The 15797-nt window shown below is 42.3% G+C and overlaps 1 protein-coding gene across 3 annotated transcripts in view; it reads right to left on the bottom strand.

Annotated features, from left to right (window-relative positions):
* LOC126868183 (discoidin domain-containing receptor 2-like) overlaps window positions 1-15797 on the bottom strand; it is a 159279-nt gene that overhangs the window by 6613 nt on the left and 136869 nt on the right. For all 3 annotated transcript variants that reach the window (XM_050623414.1, XM_050623397.1, XM_050623405.1), the window contains exons 11-15: window positions 15490-15612; window positions 12748-12857; window positions 8427-8627; window positions 7228-7320; window positions 367-508 (exon numbers count right to left, since the gene is read on the bottom strand). In XM_050623414.1, coding sequence (XP_050479371.1) covers window positions 367-508; window positions 7228-7320; window positions 8427-8627; window positions 12748-12857; window positions 15490-15612 — 669 coding nt within the window. The remainder of the gene's footprint in view (window positions 1-366; window positions 509-7227; window positions 7321-8426; window positions 8628-12747; window positions 12858-15489; window positions 15613-15797) is intronic.

A 15797-nucleotide genomic window follows, 5' to 3' on the forward strand; every position in this document is an offset into this window, starting at 1 on the left:
TAAATAGCAGTAAAAGTAACGGTAAATGGACTTTATCGTGCGTAATGAGAATCGAACATTTTTTAATCATTGTTTTGATATTTAACTCGATAATGCTTAAAACTAGATATATAGAAAACATATATGTATGTATGTAATAAAAACAAAAGCTGATAACAGTAAAAATTAGTACGAACGATTGCTTAAAGATATATTTAAATGATCATACGATAAAAAGATATAGTTGAATTATACAGGCATATTGCGACGATTTGAACTACAATAGCTTCGTATATCGGTCATACACGATTTGTAGACAATTCGAAAACATGCATGCATGAGGCAATGTATATCGCGTTCGATTGGTATCGTTCGAATAAAGCTTACCAGGAATATGGATTCCCAGGCCATCCAGCGTATCGGCAGGGGTACCGTGCCATCGACTTTGTAATAATCGCTCGCGTACAATTCGTTGTCCGTACCAAAATCCGAGATTTTAATGTGATAAGCTTTGCCCACCAAGCAATTCCTGTAATCGAAAATCATCGTTATCGATGAACGCGATGAATCGACTGTTCTGCTCTACAAACGTTCCGATCTGCGCCACTTAATTAACTTCCGAAACAACATCGAACGAGCTTTTATCGTTATTATCGCTATTGCTAACGATCATCTAATTTACCGCACGATAACTGCTTCCATAGGTTTTTGATTCGTGTTATTTCGTCTGTCAAATTTCGTTTCCAGCGCGTTTCACGTGGACAGGAAACGTTGATCGGCTCTTGTGTTTCGTTTGTAGCTTTCGCTTGCTAAAAGGGTGCAGTTTTCTCTGTGCACCTCAAAGGGGAAACTTGTATCGAGAACACTTTGGGAATGATTGTAGGCTCGGCCGCAGATACGTGAATCAGTTTCGACTTCAGCCGGAGAATTCGAATACTTTTCCGACCGATTCATTTCGAATGAAAAAGGCACGGTTCAAATCGATCTCTCGTCGGTATGTGGGGTGCATAGCGTAGCCGCCAATCTGCATACGCGTACGCATTCTGTGCATGGTAGCCGACCGGAAGCAGGAATGGCTGCCTGCAGGCTGTATTTGCACGTACGTGTAGATGAGCTACGTTTCCTGTACAAGCACGCGCAACTCCACAATCGAACGTAACGTTGTGGCAAAGTTTACAAGCGACCGGCTGGACCGTTGAATGATCATCGCGGATCGTTATGAGACGGGATAAGGTTCGCGGTCGTAAAAGAATGCGAATCTAAATACGGACGTATCGTGTTCTATCACGTGTACACGTTTATGTATGTACTGTATACATTAGCAGATTTATATACGTTTGTGTATGGTTGTATGGATGCTGCTATAATTCTAGTTTATATATAATATATAATTCAGATGCTGGTTTAATTCTAACTGGATTTGAAACGAGTTGTGCTTAATTATGGCTCGATCTATCCCGAAACGTCCATTGCTTGTGATAATTAGCGAGGTTTAAGATAGACTTGAACGTTTAAATATGTTATTAAACGTCTCGTTTCTATGGTTTTTGGGGGATGGAATGTTTCTAGAAGAATAAAAACTTAAGAAATAAACGGTTGCTAATTCTTAGAAGCACCAAATTCTGTAATTAATTCGCCGTTTGTAATAATAGATTCCCATTAACTCTAAATCACGGAGGTGAATTCTCCTTTCATAAGGCTTTCAAGAACGAAGTTAAGGGAATCAGGCTACGGAGAAGTGACAAGAACGTTGTCACGCGATAACCGACGCGAATTACAAAGTTCGTCCATTAATAGAAATGAATCAATTCTGTAGCGAAGTTGCACGATGGTCGAGCACATCCGTATACGTTTCTCGTTGTCGCGAAACGGTGTTAATTCGTGTCTTCATAGAGGACACTCGAACACCGCGAAATATCCATCTAACAGCATTCCATTTTGGTGTCGGTCGGCGGACTGCCTCCTGCTTTCAAAGACGAACTATAATTCTCGCCGAGACAAACGAGCAACTGAACGGTATTTGAGTATCCAGCGCTATCGAGTGAATGGAGTCAATTAATTTCGACGGTGGAACAAAGCTTCAATTTGCAGCCAGAACCTAGGTAATTAGCCGCACTTTATCGATCACGTTATTGGCTATAGCATGTTCCTGGAGTACACGGATGGCGACGACGACGACGACGACGACGACGACGGCGGCGACAACGATGCTAACCTGATCCACGGAAGTCCTGGGTCAGAACGTTAATGCAATAAGCAATGTTCACTAGCCGGATCCTATTGAGCCTCTGTGTGAATTATATTAAGTGGAAGTGTCTATCTGCAGATACCAGTATGTTTGACTCGATTATAATTGGATTTCGCGACAAGCGGCGATAGCTAACGACTGACGAACCAACCTCAAACCACTGATGTTCTAATTCGAACTACTCTGTTAAACTGTACTCCGTCGCTAATTATATTTTATAAATACTGCTCGCGAGCTTTCCACACTCACTGTAGACTTTGCTTACGATTTTTCGTTACTTAGGTACTACTCAGTCCCGGTATTAAGTTATTCATCAAAGAGAGTCTTGAAATATTCAGGGGGTCCGTAATGCGCGACAGAAGACTTCTTGCTCGAGTTCAGACGAACGAATTCTCCCCGAAGACAGAGGGTATCTACTTTCCCTCGACAACTCGAGAAGAGTCACTCGTACGGCTATTATCGATTGTCACTGCGTTCAAGTGTCTTCGGCGATGCTCTCGCGTTAGTCGTCGAGCCAAGGAGTTCGAAGGCCCTGTGTGCGATCGGCCGGACTTCGACCTCGTGATGTCTGGACGCCGTCAGATCGAAAACCGAGTAGCAGAGGTTGCTCTTGTCGCTAGAAAGAGGGTGACGGGAGAGGTGAATGATCTAAAAGAAAAAAAAAAGAAAAAGGAAGCGAGTAAGAGAGGAAAAGAAGAAAGGGACGGTAGAAGGATGTGGGAGGTAGAGAAAGCTATTCTCTACATTTGTAATCGAAGTCGGAACAAAGGAAGAGCCACGCTTAGTCGGGGTTGGAGTACCTACATTGAGTCTTCGTCGTTCTCCATGATCGAGCTACACGTTCTTGCGGCGTGTGCGACCACTATTGCCGTTTCTGGTAACACCATCACCATCACGAACCACCACCATCGCTATTGGTATTGCTCTTATCCTGACGACCACATAGAACCATTCTGTGTATGTGTATGCTTGTGTGCTGCTCCTTTCTATCGTCTTTCTCTTTATCCTTAAGTGTTTCACTCATACGCGCTTACTCATATACTCTCTTATATCCCGATCACACGCACGTTCTTCCTTTCTTCGACTATTATAGACGCACACGAATATACGTACGTATACACACGTATACACGTACAAGGAAGAACCCTTCCGTCCGTTCTCGTCCTTTTTTCGATCGTGCCAATTGAATTGCATTACCGTTTGATCAGCGATCGATTCTTTCCTCTTTTCCACTTGGTCCGGCTCCGAGAATGACTTTATACGGCGCGCACTCGCGAATAAAATAAGGTGCCAGGAGAAATTGGCTGGCGAGTGTTAGGATAGGCAGTCGGGGTTGCGGAGCTTCTCCGACACCGGCGATACATACGTGAACTCGCCCCTTCCAATTGATTCTTTCCCTTTTACCTTCACTCAGATTTTCATCATGCTCGCTTAAACCTCGATTGGTTCCCAGCGAGATTTATCTTACCCTCTGAAAAGTACTTCAAATCTCGGGTCTCAAATTCGAATACGAAATATTCTTTCTTTATATCTGACTACAATATGTTGGTCAATCAATGTTATCCCGTGCAATGTTAGACAAAGTTGGAAAAGTAACGAGTCATCGACTATGAATCAAGAAGAGAACATGTAGGAATGTAACAGAGGTACAAAGTTACCTGTTCTTGAAAGAGAATTTTTAGGGACGAAGATTATAAGCTTTGGATTACGAGGTTCGTAAGAGGTCTGTAATAAGCTGATCTCTTAATTCCTTTTTCAGGGCTACTTCAGACTTCACAGAAAGCAGTTCCTTTTTCACGATGCGAGCTTAATTGGTCGTGGCACGCGATGCACGCGTGATGTTTCGATGGACGAAAGAAATCAGGTTTATGCCAGAGGATGGGCCACCTATCGTGGACGTTGCTCTTTCAACGCGTTACAGTCAGCGGAAGAATTTACGCGACGATCATGACGAAATTCCCACAGAATCATATGTTTCGCTGGAAATCGTCGGTTCGTCGCGTCAACGCTTATCATCCGGACGAACGTTTATCTACGGCATTACATTTTGATTAAATTCCGGGCCACCATGAAATTCTGATTCCTTTGCAAATGGATTCACCGCGTTTGCGGCTGCTCTCCAGTTACATCGTGCGACAACAGGTCGTTCACGTTCGACGACCAGCTCGGTAAAAGCCGGTTAAATATTTTCGTCGAACGTCCTCTCGCCGCCTCGTTACGAATTCTCGAAAATCGAACGAGTCACGATTCGATCTGATAAAATTTAACGAGTCAAATTCATCGAGTTATTTACAGTTATTTTTCTCTTCTGATTTCGAGAATTGTTACCTTGTTAATTGAATTTTGTATTGAATTTTCCACTGAAATATAAATATTTCAGCAGTGGTCAAATAGGTTAAATGGTAAAACAAAGAATGGAAAAACATGTGACGTGTGTTTAATTGTTTAAGAAATACTCCAGTGGGCCACGAATTTTGTTTGAACGAATTGCAGAGTTTTATTTTATGAAACGTTCCTTGTTAAACATTGCCCAACGAACGTGTAACTTCGTGTTTTCGTTAATATTCAAACAGAGCTCGGTTATTTTCCGGTTTTCCGTTCACTCGTGAAAAGTTGAAATTCGTGTGTGACGGATCTCGTGTGCAGCTCTCTCGCGATCACGGATATCGCATGTTATACGCGAAGATTTAATAAAGCTGATAGTAAAATAACTTTAGTTTTTGCAATTTCACAACAAGAATCTTCTCTTTGAATCGACAAAGGGCTGTTTAAAGCTTTGTGGCAACCGAGAAATACGTTTTCTTTCGTCGGATCGTTTGAGGACTCGGACCGTACGAACTTTGATGTTTGGAATTTCCATCTCTATAATTAACCTACATCGTAACTAAAGAAAGAGGAAGAAAAATAATGCAGGAAACATCATGCTTTGCATCAGAAACATTGGACTTGCGACCGATAATATGAAAATAATTAAATATCATTTTTCTAAAGTCAATGTTAAATTAATTGTTATCGAAACATAAAAAGAAATAAAAATGTCCGATGTATTTAGGGAATGGCGTGGATGATGATGAGATCGACTTAAATCTGCTTCTAATAATACTACGGAGAGAACGTACAGGAAACGCATCCTGGTATTCTATTAAGATTTACGAGCGGTCGTTTGAGAGACACTGGTCAACCGGAAACTAGGTTCCACGTGTTGTAAGAGCACCGCGGTTAGCGTGAATATGTATGTAGAGCACATATGCACATATGTGCATCTATACTTCCCATCGATTCAACGGGGATGGCCATTGCATTTCAATAACAGGAACATGGATGGGTTTCGTTGCATACTGACTATACATATACGCTTTTGTCTGTGAAAGTCAAGGGTTTCTGATCCTGGATATTATACGCCTTGTGCGGGATGTCAAAGATCATCCAGTTCTATTGGCCAATAACAGAGCATTTGTTAGTCTTTAGGATTTTCTCCGAAATTTTTAGCAAATCTATTGCCTCGTCGATATCAATAAAAATAAAGTAAATACCTATATTAAGCGAAGTAATTTTTTTTTTTATGAAATACAGTTGGACATAAAATATATTCGAGCAAATTTATTTCGGGTCCATTAATTGAAAAATATAAATATAGTGGACTATTACTATCACGTACTGGGCGAGGAACAATATTGGCGAAATTGAATGACGCGTGAAACACATCGAAATAAAATTGATCGCACCGATATCGGAACGTTTCGTAGAATTGGGAATGTCCCATATTACGAAAATACTCTTTCTACGGGGTGTCACGCTTGTACACTCTATAAAAGTTTATCGGGCCTTCCTATCGAATCGAATGTAATTTTGGTACTGGTACGTTGTTAGGAGATTCGTGCTGTGATAATTTCGTACGACTGGAAAGTTACGCCGGATTTTACGAACAACCAGGTCGAACTAATTTATAGTTGTAATAAACCGAGCAAACAATTTTGATGTTGACGCATAGCCGATAATGACTGCAACGTACACGTTTAATCGTTATTCCACGGGAAAATAAACTACCGTTCTTGCTATTTTCCGCTCGACGTATCGCTAACGAATCGCTGATTTCCCATGTGGTTTTGCGGCTTCGTTTGTTTTGGGGGCTTATGGAAATGCGCTCTGGGAAAGCTATAATTTAATTTCAACTTCAGCGACAAACCCCGATATCGGGTTTTCGTTTTCCTGCGAACTGATGCTTATCACGTTCTAAAGAACCACTTCTTTAAGCGGTATTTATTTCTGACCATTTCGTTAATCGTCAATTCTTTCAATTTTATTTTTATACCATATATCAATATTTCCAGAATGCTTAGAGGCATATCGATTATACGATTTCTTTTATAAACACAAAAGTAACTTTCAAAATTACGATACACATTTTTACCGGTACAAAAAAATAATCACGCTACTGGAATATTTTGTACACAAGTATGTGTAATCATAGAACAAAGAAGTAAAATTTTCTTAGCTCGCATAGTGTCTTATAGAGACGGAATGGTGGATGAAAAACCAGAAAATGCCATTCGGAATCGAATGTAAGTACGAAAACACAGGATTATATTCCAAAGCGAAAGCTACAGAAATTCGTCTTCCTCTATGGAATATCACATCACGGTAATCCTTTCAGGAACCTCGAAAATTGCTTTCTCCGTATTCGTAGCTACGTCTGTGTTGCGCCGACGCGACGAGCGGTTAAAGGGAAATGAAATCGCGAAGAGTACGAAACAGCTTGATTAAAGGACGTCATTTATACGCATTCCCTGTTGTATTCCACGGGCTAGAAGTCGAAACAACATTTACGTATCTCTCTGTCTTCTCTCTTTCTTGTCGACTCCTCCTATTTAGAGTAACAAAACATCTGCGCTACGAACGAAACGATGATAGTTTGGATGTGCGCCTCTAAGACGCGTTTATCCTCGTGGGAAAGAGAGATCCGGCCGGATACGTTCGCTCGAACTTCTCGTCGTACTCACCTAGTAGCCAGATCCCGGTGCACGAAGTTCAGATTCTCCAGGTACCGCATGCCCGACGCGATTTGCGCCGCCATGTAGATGAGACAGTTGAAACTGAAACGAGGAAAGCGGCGTGAGTTGCAAGAGGACGAAGTTAAGGCGTGAGACTGCAAGCTTTTCAGAGTTAGGGTGAGTCAAGGAGAGAGGGAGGGGGGGGGGGGTGATAGGAAAGGCAGATAGAGGAACAGAGACGAAGAAGGCCTGGTTGGTTGGAAAGAGACGGACGGGTTCGTCGGAAACGACGGAACGCGAAGGGGGTTGCTGACTGTACTCGAAGGCTACGTCGCTCACGATTAATAAACGCTTCAAACTCCAACCTGGGCGAAACTTATTGGGTGTTAACTTCGCGACGCCTCGCCACAGCGGATGGAACTAAACCACGAGTCTTGCTGACGAACGCCGATGTTTCACCGGAGGAGTTATTGAAATTTTAGCGTTTGATTAATTTTCACGCGTTGCCTCGTAGGCATGGGATCAATCTCACTGTGTACTTGCGAATCCGGGTCAATTTCCGTACGATCCGAACGATATTCGTTACAGTTTCTGATGCTTTATTGCAGTTTCTGTACTTGTAAAGTGATATAACGTTGGCGAATACTGTAAAATACGACGTGTAGTTATAAGTATAGAAAGCGTAAATACTATAGATTATGTACAACGTGGATTAAGATTTTACTAGAGTTCGATGTTGTAGATGGAAAGCTATTACACAGACTAATCTTCTGGTTAAAGTACTCATAAAAGGCTCGAATCTCCTTGCTGAAAGTTTGATTGTACTTGAAAGTACCGCTTACTCGGGATACTCGCAAAGAGTTCTAACCCACCTTGTGAAGATTCGAATCTACTTAAAAGTATTTTCTCTTTTTTCCGAAATCGTCACTCATTAGGTGTTTGAAAGTACGCGAATAGTTTCGATTTTACTATTTTAAAGATATTTCCAAGATCCCATCTCTACCTGATGCAATTTTTATTTACTGTCTGAAGTTTATCAGACTGTGATTTCATTTTCTAAATGCTGTAACAAGGTACATTCTACTTCGGATGTTTTTCATACTGTTGCATATTATCCGCATTCGGTACATATTTCTACGTTTAAATTTAACAAATGCACGAACATTCGCGGATGATTGGTTTTCTAGCGTCGTTAAATGGATAGTTACCTGAGCGTTTTGACACCGATCGGCATAGAATGGGCATCTTCGGCAGTGATATGCGTCTTGAGGAATTGGCAGAGATCTCCATGTTCCAGGTACTCCATTACTACGCAATATGGCTCTTCGCGGCAGCAAGCACCCAGGACCCGGGCGATATTGCGATCCTCTAGAGCTGCCAGGATCCTGACGTCTCGTTGGAAATCCATCCTTAACAGATCCATAGGATTTACTAACTCGTGGCTTTATTACCTACGAATATTTGGTTTAGATGATTCGATCGTTCGACAAAACGAAACATCTGAATTCCAATTTCTTTTCTGCATTCTAACGTGTTCTTTTCTTAGGTAATCTTGTTATTTGTTATCTTCTTCAAATTTCTATCGCCAAGACCCGTGTACATAAACAGAAATTCCGTACGATAAAAAAGAAATAAAAAGAGGAAAAAAAAACAAGTATAAACGTAGAAAATCGTATACAGCGTCCAATTTTACATCGACGCGAGGCAACTGGAAGATTGTTAAAGCAAATGGAGCCATTGCTTGACTCGGCAGTGTCCATCGCGCGAAATAACCGTAAGATTTTCGAAGAAAGTTTCGACGTTTCGTTTGTATGCAGGCACCGGAGGTAAAACGAGCCCAAGACGTAGCCGTGTCGAGGGAAGCTCTGCTTTTCAGAAACGCGGTAACAAGACGCGTTTCCACGCAGCATCGTTACTTCAGCCTTACTTACGATCGACTTGGTAATGGCACTCTCGCGTGATAGCTTAATGCGGCCGTTAACAAAACTACGTGGCTCGTATCGATTCTCCATAAACTGCGAATTCTGGTGCGCTCCATGGTCCTGGCACCTCGGAACGTCGCGTGGGCGACAAATATATCCCTGATGGGGCTAAATTGTAAGCGAAATAATACGTTGCCCGTCTCGATGTCCGTAGGTGGAGCGCGTTAATTGCAGCTTGTCCATCGTCTTCCGATTCTCCTTATCAAATGTCCGCGTGATCAAGCGTCCAGGGAACGTCGTTACGCTATCTGTTCCGCAGGGATAAGCTTAAGAGGCGCGATTCATTTTTCGAATGAATATTCATGGAAGATAGGCAAGGCAAGAAATCGAGAGATGAAAATGTTGGCGAGTAAAGAAACACGGATATAATGAGAAGTGTCCGAACAAAGATGAACTACAGTGGTGATATTGCCTTTGACCTTGCAATCGAGTTGAACGTAAAAGTAAAGCTACGTTGAAAAATATTATTTCTAAAAAAAAAATTGGATTTCACAAAATCGAAATGTTCGAGCGACTCTGTGTTTGTTCGTGAAAATTGAAAGCATTGTTCGATGGCTGGAGGACCGAAGTTATACATATTCCCCGAAAAATGGCCGCGATTGTTAACGGAGGGAGAAAAACTCTCTTCAATAATGAACGAAACACGAAACGATGGAACGGTAAAAGGGTGCTCAGAGCCGGGAAACGTGAACGCGATTAAATCATATCGCGTATCCAGGATCGAAGAATTCAACGTGCTGTTTTTTAACGAGAATATGACCGGCAGAACATTAACCGGCTCGTTATTTAACGTTGTTTTGAACAAAGCGTACGCCATCAAGAGAGTCAATACCTGTATATATCTTGATGCCGGCTATAACGCATAAAATATTCCTTATTCGTTGTGAGCAGGATCTTTCGTGAACGTAGACCAGTTGTCAAGAGCGAGCTGGTATTCTTGTTGCGTGTTTGGACGAGAAAGTTGAATTGGTTGGATCGTTAAGCGACCATCAAACATTTGCAAAGTGAAAGCCGAAGAAACACGAGATTTTTTTGTCTTTGATGGTGAGATCACGTGGATAAGTTGAAAGCACAAGGTGGAAGCGCGAGATGGAAAAGGAAGTGGAGCAAGTTCCAGTCACGATAGGGGCGCGATAAGTCATCCTCGCGGTGGGAGACTTGTTGCGTGAGCAGACGTTCGAAGAACCGTGGAAACCACGGAGGAACCATGGGTCGGATCGTTTCGTTTTTTATTTACGATAAGGCGGAACGACAAGAGTATATTAGTAGAAACGATTGGTATACGTGATAAATCATGAACGCAATTACCTCTGTTAATACTACGAGGAGAGTTTCGAAATCTATTGGGTCAGCTTGAAAGCGAGGCAATGATTTTCCCATTGAAATTGACGCGTTGCCGTGTTGATCATTGGTGAGCAACATTGGCAGCTTCGATTAAGTACGTTCTTCATTTATCATTTTATGTTACACGGTTACCATTTTTTATATTCATTGAAATGTCCGAGTGATATTAACGGGTCATAAATGATTACAGAATTATGTGATTTAATTGAAACCTAATTTTAGACCTATCGCAGTCACGTACGATTGGTTGAGATGTAAAGAGAATATAGTATTTCATAAAAAAAAAAAGAAAATTGTACGACGCCAAAGATAACGAGAAACAGCGAAGAATCTTTGCATGTAAAATACCATTCTAAAGAGAAAGATGTTACACCGCGTCGAAGCGTGTGCTTTAAGACGCTGGAGCAAACTGTACGTTAGTGGAGCTTTTCCCAGGATCTCCTCGCTAAAAGCTCAAAGAAGAAGAAAAATCTTCTACGAACTAAATAGACTACGTAAACGACTCGTCTTTCGCATCCTTCTTGTCATCACCCGTGCGACATCATCGAAATTAGTTAGAAACTAGAACGTCACGGTCTTAAAAGTCTTGAAGGCGAATCGTTTTTCCATTCTCCTTTTCAGCAAGCATCAGATAACTCATTCGCGACGATGAAACTTTCCTTATCCCCTCCCTTGCACAGAGTTTCTCGGTCACAAAAGCTGGAGGGAGCTGCAACGATGTCCGATGGACGTTGTCGATATTCGTTTCGGAAGAAAGCTTTGTCGTCTGTCCCTGGTGGATTCGTTTGGTTTGCTCTTCCTGTCCCCTGGCCAACCACCCTATGATCCCTCTTTCGCGTCGCCACGAAGCGCGGCGAACTCCCGATACCCTATCTCTCTGGTCATTGTATGCAAATCTATTCCATTCGTGGAATCGAACTGGCCTTTTTCTGATGTCTAGCTTGATAGCCGCGAGAACGATCGTCTTCGCCGGTATATCTGGACGTTTCACCGCCGTGTGGTTTCCTCTATAAAACGACACGGCCACGATGCGACCGCTAGAACCAGGAGGAGAGGGGCAGAGAGAACCGGTGGCCCCGGTTTCGGAGGAAAAGAAAAACCGGGACACATTTGGGAAGAGCCAGCAATGCTATGAATTTTATGCACAGGGCAGCTATTCCGGGGATGGCGATCGCTCGATGCATTCGCAATCGGTTTGTATCACGACCTACGTTGCTCCTGTGCACGGTGCTGCTAGCGAAATAGACCCGATTTCGTTGCGTTATGCTCGCCAGCCATTGTGTATCTTGCAGGTAGCATCGGTATCGAGGACGCCGTTTCCTCGAACGGTGTCATTTATGTTTCTTTTTTGGTTTTAATCGCAATACTTTTGAATGGGTTTGAGAGAGATTTTGTAGATAGGTTCTAGTCATTATTTTCTATGCGAGAAGTGTTAGAAGCTTCTTTTTGTTATAACGACTACTGTTGCTTGTAAGCAGAGGACTTCTACTTTCGATTGCCGATTTTAACGAAACAATTAAGGTAGGTAATCCGGGTTTCTTTTTAATCAGGTTTTCCAACTGGATAGTTGAAAGATAGGGCAATAACGTCTTACGTCAGGGAAGTATTGGGCTATTTCTACTTGAATCTTGGGATAAACGTTATCCTTCTCCTTTCCCTTCTGCTTTAACATTCTCTCCTGTTTTACGTTTCCTTCTATTTCTTCTCTTTCGTATTTTTCTCCTCCGCTTTTTGCTTTTTCTATTCCTTCGAAGACATTGGTAATATTGCAATACCCGCTATTTCAAGAATTTGCTGCCATTTTTCATGGTAATTAATAAATAAAAATCGGTATTTTGAAAACTTCGAATTCTCGTTTTATTAAATCTACCGCTATCTTGTACTACCGAGGCAGGATAAATTAAATATAAAAAATTAGCCGTAACGAGCCGATCTTTCATCTTTTTTATCACCAACATCTTTCCCGGTGATCAGTTGACTCTTTGGAAAGTACGGCCTTGGTTGAATAGAAGAAGAAATCTTGCGTAAAATCAGGTCTCGCGTAACCGAGGCCGTTCTTCCGCGGTTGTAAAATGTTTATCGCCCTGACGTCGAGAAAAGCGGGACAAGAAGATGCGGGGCAATGGCTCGATCGAGCTCGTTGTAACGGCGAAACGGAATGCAAATTACGTGCGAGCGATGCGCGCAACTTTTCTATACTCACTTTTCTTTCTCGCTGGCTTCCGGCAGTAAAAATTTGACGGCGACGAGACGCTTGCCAACGGTGGTCGTCGTTCCGTATTCCGGGATCCCTTCTGCTTCCGCCACGTACACCTTTATGGGCATAATTTGTTTACATTTTACACGGGAATCGTTTTCGTTTGGGATCGGTCAGCTATGAAGAAGAATACTCCCGGTGCCGACCGTTTATTACAAAATAAAATGTCTGGGTATCGCGAGCTGCTCGTTAGAGCTATAAATTCGTCTAACGAGAATGGATGATCCCTGAATTAGATTATTCGTCGTACGGCGAATTTATCGCGAAACTTTCACCGGAACGGTTATACTCGCCGCCACGTTTGTGGAAGATGGCCGTCGATAGCGGCCAGTCAGACACCGGAAGTCAGATAAGGTTCGATACACACGAGCGATACGATATCGTTTCAGTTTCGTAGCGGTGACATCGCGCGATTCAACTTTACGTTTGCAACGGCGATACTGTATGTTTGCGTGCATCGCGTTATTAGAAATACATTAATTGACAGGTTCGCAGCGATATGGAGTTAACAATATCGAAATTGTATTTATCGGAAGAGAGAGAGAGAGAGAGAGAGAGAAAAGTATGGGTTTCATATTCAAAAACAGGAAAGCTTATCACTACGAACATACCAGTCGACTTTGAATTTACATAATGGCACAGCGTCACTGCTACGACATCGTTCGCATCAAGCCCAACACATTCTCTGCTATCGACGTGCGAATTACGTCGACGCAATTAACCAAGTAACGGTACCGACGCGATTCCCGCGTCTTCATGCTTTAAGCGTGTCAACAAAATTCATCCCGCGATTCTACAAAGAAGTAGGCCGTTCGTTAGAACAGCAATCGTAGATACAGGATTAGGCTGTATTTTAGTAAAAGCGAATGGGTTAAACAATCAACATTGGAGTATTGTCGCTGCCACATACGATATACATCGAAATCCAGCTGGGAAATTAGTAATTTTCTGATGGTAACCGACACCATTATCCTATGTAGAGCGAACAACGATTAATTCCGCGCTTGATCCGCGGTCGAGATTTCGAAGTCAAAGCGATCGCGTGCATGTAGATGCAGCGGCCGGCTGACACGGCCGAAACTCGAACGGGAGAGAAGCATCTCTCTTGGCCCGGTCATTAACGGTGTGCCAGCGGCCGGATAGGAAACAAAAGGGAATTATTAGCCGCTCTAACGCATTCGAAACTGATTATCCTCGACGAGCTAGACGAGGCGCTATTGTGACGGGAAGAATAACAGGGTGGACACTTCGTTAATCGACGTATTGTTGCGCGTAGCCAGTGGCGAATTGTCCGTGTACGGTCAACAAACGGATTGATTTCTCTCTCACTGGCTCTACTCTCGGTTTCTCTCGTCGCTACGGTGTTCTCTGGTTGTCGTTTAACCACCACCGTGCAAGGAAAGCTAGACGTGTATCGCGCGTATTCCCGAATTCATGCAAAATCGACGGCTGGGAATACCCGTCACGATGCCTCTGTCGCTCGTTGTTGTCGATTGGTTGCGCGAGCAGTGCTACCAACGCAACATCCGGTTCGTTCGTAATATCGGCCGTTTGTAATTTAACCCTGTGTGGCTCGATGGTATTTCAGTAGGTGTTTCCGTTGGTCTGTATTAGCGGGGTAAAGCGACACTTTATAAACAGCCAGTGTATTATGATAATGTTGCGGGAATCGCATAGAGAGGTTAGGTCTGAGGTTACAGCGCCGCCCCGATGATATGACGTACTATACAATAGCATTGGAAAACGCGAGATCGCTAATTTCGTGATTCTGTGATGAACGCGAATGATATGGGGCGATTATGTGACGTTCAGAAGCAACTTGATGTTATACGATGTAGGGATATATTTGTTTTTTTTTTTTTTTGGATAAAATGTCTCTAACTGTCTTCTTTCGGAATTGCGCTGATAGAAGGTAATAGGATTTCCTCTTATCCGGTTTTCCTTTAATAGAACTCCGCTTTAATTATATTTTCGTTACGAAGTCCAAAGGGATAAATAAGAGAACTTCGTAAAGGAAATTTCAATCGAACGAATGACGAGGACATTCTTTGGATCTAATTTTGAAGCAGAAGAAAAGGAAGGAGATGGAAGTGTGTAAGAAGTTTAATTAAAGAGTTCTGTTTTCCTAGATAAATAATAAAGTATAGATAAATATTCTTGCCATTTAATATTCTGAACGCGGGTTAAAGTTAAAGAGAATTTATGGAAAATGAGGAATTAAAAATTTAGAAACTCCAAATGGAGATGAAAATGAAAATAATACGATTTTCCTGCAACAAATGGATCACGATCAAGAGAGCAAACGAAAATTATCGATGAAACGTTATTTGTTTGCGTATATGTCGTCGTAATATCTATATTTCGTAAACAAAGTATCAAAAATTATTCCATTTTATTTACAACCTACAAATGATATTCTGCATATATTTTCAGCTTAATTGATTGCTCATTCATGCATCTCTATATCCAGTCTCGTGAAGACCGACTAAGAGGAAGCCTATCGTACAAGATCGAGATCAAAATGAACAAAGTATCTACGTTTCAATGCGAAGAGGATAATAAAGCAAATCCTAACACGGGGGTAATTCGTTATTGAAGTGGACGTGACGAATCGTCGATCGTGGCGTCCAATTCGCGTGTCTAATTTAAAATAGATATGTGGTTGGTACGTAATAACAATGTCGTTACCGTTCCGAAGGCCCCTTCGGCAAGTTTCGAGAGCATGCGGAGGCGATGCCGTGGGAAGAGCGGGACGCTTGTCTGCTCCAGACGTCTCTTCAGGGCCGAAAGTACCTCCTGTTGAGTCGGCGACTGAAACAACGAAAGAACAATGCATCGTTCGTGGTATCGATCGATAATCAACGATCTATGATCACGCTAACCGCGGTAACACGAGGGTTTCATGGGGGCCGGTCAGCGGATGAATTATTCGTCATTTCCCGCGCCAGTAAATTACCTGTGATGTATTACAAACCCGACAGACTTATACAATAATT

Source organism: Bombus huntii, chromosome 1, assembly GCF_024542735.1.
Source record: "Bombus huntii isolate Logan2020A chromosome 1, iyBomHunt1.1, whole genome shotgun sequence".
NCBI classification, from domain to species: Eukaryota; Metazoa; Arthropoda; class Insecta; order Hymenoptera; family Apidae; genus Bombus; species Bombus huntii.